The following is a 6,353-nucleotide window of genomic DNA, read 5'->3' on the forward strand; positions in this document are numbered from 1 at the left end:
AGTAATAACTCCAAATCTAATGTATACTTTGTATTTAAACGCTCCTAAAAATTAAATAAATCTGGATAATTTTCTTAAATAAATATATTGGGTGCCATATATAATTTCATTTAAAATAAAAAAAAATCCAATATAACTCATTTCATTTTGATTTATTTTGAAATAAAAAATTAAATTCTTTCAAATTATTTAAAAAAACAGCAATGCTGAATAAATATTTTATTTGGAATAAATATTTTGTTTTTTCCAAAACATTGTTTCAAATATTTTAAAAATAAAATTCTACTAAAAAATGGGAACCTTAACACGGTGGCTGTCAATGGAAGTTTGCCGGGTTATGCGACAGTGCTCTCCGGCGAAATACCTCCACCTCCAGCGCCGAACCAGTACTTCTCCGGCGACGCTCCTACCTTTTGCGTCGATTGCAATGTCGACTGGTACATCTCCTTAACTTCATCAGCTTCGTGTTCTCCAGTTTTGATTCAGTAGCTCTCCTTCTCCAACACTCTCTTCAACTGCCGCTCATCGTCTCACGCCAGTGAGACAGATAGAGAGAAATCTAATGATCGCCACCTTCTCTGCAGCTATCGGTGATAGGCCACATCGCAGGGCGTACGACGGCTTGCTATTGGACGCCGGCGGCACGCTGCTGCAACTGGCAAGGCCTGTTGAGGAGATCTATGCCACAATAGGAAATAAATTTGGTAATATGTTGTGACGAGATGTTCTTTTTATCATTTAGATTTAGTTTAGATGGTATAATGGTCGTCAACGTTTGAAATTGGGTAATATAGATATATTTTACAGGAATTGAGGTCACGGAGAGTGAGATAAAGCGAGGATTCAAGAGGGCTTTTGCTGCACATTGGCCTGAGAAGCTACGGTACCAGGTATTTTCTATCCAAAGCTTACGGTTATGCTTAATCGCTGTGAAATAATGGTGTTAATGTTTAGAAGTGTAGATTTTTAAGGTCATAATACAGAATAGTGAGTAGAGTTCTTATATCAGAATTTAGTAATTTCAAGATTGAATGTTTGCGCTTTGTTTCCTTTATGTTTGTCCTAAAACAAGATTTGCAGGGAGATGGAAGAGCTTTTTGGAAATTTGTTGTTTCTGAAGCGACCGGTTGTTCTGATAATGATTTTTTTGAGGAGGTATATGAGGTCAGCACTCGAATTCTCTTCTTTGAGATTCTTTTTTAATGTTTTCCATATGTATGCTACTTCTTATAAAGATTTACATACATACCACTCAATTCCTACTGTTGAATCCAAATCTGTCTGGTAGACCATGCCCAAAGAATAAAGCGTTGGACCAAGGAAAGAGAGAGAAAGGAGAAGAGGAAGTCTTCCACCGTCGGGGGAAAAGGGGGTGTTCCCGGGCTCGTGAATCCATTTTATTCCATTAAAAACAGAGGTTACTAGTGGGGGAAGCCAAAAGGTCCCTTTAGATGAGAAGAATCTTATTTATAGATGATAGAATGACCAACAAGTAGATTACATTATTACCCTTGTTTAAAAAAAAGACAATACAAGATATTTTAGTCTTTTAAATTGGTGTCTTCTGTTGCGTACCTCATCGACCGTTGGATCTGTCGTTCTGAAATTTTTCTGTCGGGGGATTTGTAGGATTCCGGTGTCCATTTGGAGGAAAAAGCCCTCTGTCAGACTCCTCCGTTCGGAGGAAAAAGTCCTCCATTGGAGTCGTCTGCCGGGGTTGAAAAGTCGGCAGAGGGTAGCCAATTCAGTGTGGGGCAGATTGTGGGCTGCTTTGATATTCTTGCTGCCATTCTTGAGCATACACCTACATATCTACATGTCTTACACCTAAATTTTAATTTAGAAGGTTGACATACATACCCACCTTACCTATATATGAAACGGTGTATTTCACTTTTTAAAATTTAAAATATGGGAAGCTTATATTTTTAATTTTTTTGTGGGGTAACTGTGAAGAGAAATTACAGTCTTGATTTTGACACACAATTTTGTTTATTTTTTCCTGTCCTCTGTCAGCATTATGCACATGGTGATGCATGGAGATTACCAGCAGGAGCTTATGAAGGAATATGCCTTCTAAAAGATGCTGGAGGTAAAGTGAACTATGAAAGTACTCTATTTTGCTCAAAATCTTGTTTTTATGAGAGCACATTTATAATTTGTAACATTTTAATGATATTTCTATTGCAGTGAAGTTGGCTGTGGTCTCCAACTTTGATAATAGATTGCGCAAGCTACTGAGCGACCTTAGCGTTGCACAATTGTAAGCAAATAATTTTGGTTTTCATATTCTTAGCCCTTTCACAAGCCAAGCTACTTACCAGTCTGATGGTGTGAAATAATTCTTATTTACCTTACTCTACACATTTACTTGGTCATTTATGCCTATATATTAAAAATAATCACAATAACCTAGATTCTTTTGCTATTGTTTTTCATTTATGAGGTCTTAATATTTATTTTTTCTTTTCTTCATTGGGGTTGTGGAACTTCCAAACACAATCTGCAGCGAATGCAACAAAATGAAATATTGAATCACTTAATATCGTAGATTTTTAATTGTGTTCATTTTATTCGTAGATTTTGTGAAGTGTTTAAGATAGTCCCATAAATGACGAAATACAAATCACATTTTATTTGTATTTTTTTCTTTATTATCTTTATATTTAGCGTTTAATATATTTTGATAAATTTTTATATTTAAATATATATTTTATTAAATTCTGATTAATACTTGTCCACTTGAAAGTATTTACGACTTAGGACAATTATTTTAATAAAGCGTTTTATTTTACTAAAACTTATTGCATAAGCTTGTCTTGATTTTTGAATATCAAAATATTCTTTAATCATAATATAAAAGACTAATTACAGATTGTAAATAAAATAATGAGCGTACTTTATATAGAATTTTAGAGAGAATATCCTATGCTAATTATCTTCTATCTAAATAAATGTTAGACCATCAAATTTAATTTGATTAACTATAAATGCAGTATTATTACAATCCAACACACCTTTTTTATCAAATTTTAGTAGAGAAATTTTCTTGCCACCTATTTTCAATTTTCATGCAAAGCAATTGGTAAAGTTGACAGAAGGACTAAATTGGTTTAAATTTGATGAGTTGAAGGATTAAATTGGGCACTTGTATAATTTAGGACTAAAATGGGCACACTTAAAATGTCTATGGACCAATTTGGTCATTTACTTATTTAATTATTCCTGTTTAACAACGATGTGCGCTTCGCAAGCGTCTATTAGAAAAAAGCCTGATAAGTAATCTAATCATATAAACAAAGAGACTAACTACTTAGACTCCTACAAATCAAATGACACAAAATATTTTAATCTTCGATAAATGTAAATGCATCCAAATCTCATCACAATGGGCTACATATCTATACAGCAAAGTATGAAAAACCCATAAATTCTCATATAACCATATACCATAAGATTTTAGGAAATGTGATGCCTATATACAGTGCAAGGTGCAATGCCATATCATTATAAATGAATTTAGCTGAACTACATTAAACTAAATTCCTAATGCCATCACTATAAAGTTTTCAAAAGATGCATTAATGCAATAACAACATCCTAACAACAGTTATGTTACAAGTTTACCTGAAAAACTTCTTGTTGTAATTCAAGGCATAGTAAATGATGAGATTATTTGGCTGATTTTAATAACAAATACACTGTAATATGATGTTCTATAGTAAATGCAAAGGTAAGGCATATATGAATCAAAACTTTTTTTTTTCAAAGTAGGACATTAGAAACATAAATTGGAATTATGTTGCACTATGATCATCTCTAAATCATCAAAATTGCAGATATTAGTTCAAAAGTATACACAAAATGACAAATAATTCTAAATCGATATGGTATTTAAGCTAATGGAATGGTAACCCCCACCATTCAAATTAAAGCGATTTAAAATTTTGGTTAGCTTTATCTTCTCTAGATAAAAATGAAGGATTCACGGTCACCAATTTTTGTGGCAAATTCATTTATAATTAAGAATTAAACTTAATAATTGTTGCTTTCTTAAATTTTGAGAATGTGTGTACGGTTATGGGAGAGGATGTAATAAGAGAATTGTGCCACAGGAGAAATGATATATTATGACAAGAAAGATTTGAAGGGAGAAAGGGTGGGATCGTAGGAGAGAGATAAATTGGTGCTATAGAGATGTGTTTCTTTTATGAGAACATGTCTATAACTTGAAATAGTCAATGGCATAACATATAATCTTTGATGGTATGCCATCAAAGAAAGAGAAAGAAGTGTGAGAGAGATGTGATATTGGAGAAAGGAATGTTAGTACTTGAAGATTGGGACAGAGAAGTATGTGGGATCACAAAAGAGGGGAGGCATAATGATGCTATATTGATGGATAGAGAGGGGATACAACATGAGCTTGGTTTAGATACTGAGTAGGGAACTTGCTTGGGAGATTAAGGGTTGGCCTGTAATTAATTGAATAGAGAGAAAGATAGTCATGGGATTTAAATTAATTATAGAGAGAAAAAAGTGTTTTCTTGTAAGCAACATGCGATTGAATTGGATGGTTAGTGGGGAAAATGTCTACATGATTTAGCATGATTAATGGAACATATTTTGAGCATATTGGACTTAGTGATAAAAAAGGGCATGAATAATATCAATTAAAGAAATAAAGAGTCATGGGGTTTGAGGGAGGGGGATTTTTGAATGTTTATAGGATTTTAATGTTATGGGAACAAAGGGTTCAAAATATTGAACAAATCAATAGAAATATTAATATTATTTTAATTTAGAGTAATTCTATTTTGGGAAAAGGTTCTTTAGCTAGAATTAACCTTAATTAAAAAAAGAATACTTGAAAGGTGGGATCCTGCTTGAGACTTATACATCATGCTTTCTTGCTTTGAAAAACTTACTGTGTTTGGAACTTACGGTTGGTAATTTGTTATTTTGCCTATGAGTTTCATGGTTGACTAAAGCATTGCCTTTTGTTCTCTTATATTTTTTTTTGTTATGTAGATTGTATTATTGGTAGTTAAATTTAAATGATTTTATCCTTTTTTCTCTACCAGATTTGATTCCATTGTCATATCCTCAGAGGTTGGTTATGAAAAGCCTGCTGCTGAGATCTTTTTAACTGCTTTAGGTACTTGAGAACTTATCTTTTGCTCAATAAAATTATAATTTTACGAAACAATTTTGCATATCATCATAAACTTGGATCAATTGTTGGCAATCCAATTTCTTTTTTAGATGTTGAATATTGTATGATAGCTTTGGTTTCTTTTTTCCTTGTAATAGTTTATGATAAATTAAAAGTACAATTAAAAAAATACATGAAATTTTGTGGCCAATTTCAATTTTTTTGGTGTTATAAATTAATTTTTTTTCACTTGAACATGCCGATTATTTTTCCATAAAACTTGAAGATTCCTTATTAGCTGCACATGAAAGATGACAATTCTATTAACTTTTAATTTATCTTTCTTCATTTTCTTTGATGTCATGTTTTGTAGATCATATTGGTATTAAAGCTGGTAAGGTTGTGCATGTGGGTGATGATCAGAAGGCAGATAAGGTGGGCGCCAACTCAGTTGGCATTGATTGTTGGTAAGTTTCTGATTGTTAGAAAGAGAGGAGACTATTAGAATGAATTGTTATTAATTGTCTTCTTTGTACAACAAATAATCTCTTTATATGAAAACTGTAAAAAAGGTTTATGAGCAAATAGTTCATAATAATGAGAAAATCCTTCTACATTATGATAAATATTCCCCACACACACGTGCATGCACACACACACACATATATATTTAAACTCCAAAATATTCCATCGACCATACAAAAGTAATCCAAAATGCTACCTTAAGTACTAAATTAGGATTAATTTTGTATCACAATTTCCACATGAGAGTCCATTTTGGATTAAGGTATACGATACTTTGCGATTAGATTGGACGCACAAATAATTGTGGGATTATTTTGGTGTGTGTGTGTGTGTGTGTGTACAGATTTACGTTGTATTACTTTCCTACAAACTTCTGGAAGCATAGCAGATGTCAACACTTGAGTTTGAGTTTGATTTGAAATTTTTGAAAATATTGATTTGTTGGTCTTTGAGATTTTTTGAGTTTTTTTGAGATTCTTTGAAAATAACACTGCCGTTGCAGGTCCCAAGCCCGGATGAGAAAAGTAGAGGGTTGCGTTAGGTAGTCGACAGTCAGCGTAAAACTTGTCGAAAAAATCATGACATGAATCCTTTTGATCATTGTGTAAGTGCTAGGGCGTCCCCTGGAAGCGACGCGCTGTATAGCCTGAATACAGTGAAAAGTGTGCAAGGG

At 32.8% G+C, this 6,353-nt stretch overlaps 1 protein-coding gene across 5 annotated transcripts in view; it reads left to right on the plus strand.

The window, feature by feature from the left end:
* The first annotated feature begins 306 nt into the window (after positions 1-306).
* Positions 307-6,353, plus strand: part of LOC110026586 (haloacid dehalogenase-like hydrolase domain-containing protein 3) — a 23,457-nt gene continuing 17,410 nt past the window's right edge. For 4 of the 5 annotated variants that reach the window (XR_002294227.1, XM_020727581.1, XM_020727580.1 and 1 more), the window contains exons 1-8: positions 307-437; positions 585-704; positions 808-890; positions 1,081-1,164; positions 2,017-2,092; positions 2,191-2,263; positions 5,085-5,158; positions 5,529-5,622. Coding sequence is in view for 4 of the 5 variants with exons in the window: in XM_020727581.1 (XP_020583240.1) it covers positions 320-437; positions 585-704; positions 808-890; positions 1,081-1,164; positions 2,017-2,092; positions 2,191-2,263; positions 5,085-5,158; positions 5,529-5,622 (722 nt within the window). In the remaining variant the exon portion in view is untranslated. The remainder of the gene's footprint in view (positions 438-584; positions 705-807; positions 891-1,080; positions 1,165-2,016; positions 2,093-2,190; positions 2,264-5,084; positions 5,159-5,528; positions 5,623-6,353) is intronic. The other variant, XM_020727582.1, reaches the window with a different exon arrangement.

This window comes from Phalaenopsis equestris, unplaced genomic scaffold, assembly GCF_001263595.1.
Source record: "Phalaenopsis equestris unplaced genomic scaffold, ASM126359v1 Scaffold000382, whole genome shotgun sequence".
Classification (NCBI taxonomy): Eukaryota; Viridiplantae; Streptophyta; class Magnoliopsida; order Asparagales; family Orchidaceae; genus Phalaenopsis; species Phalaenopsis equestris.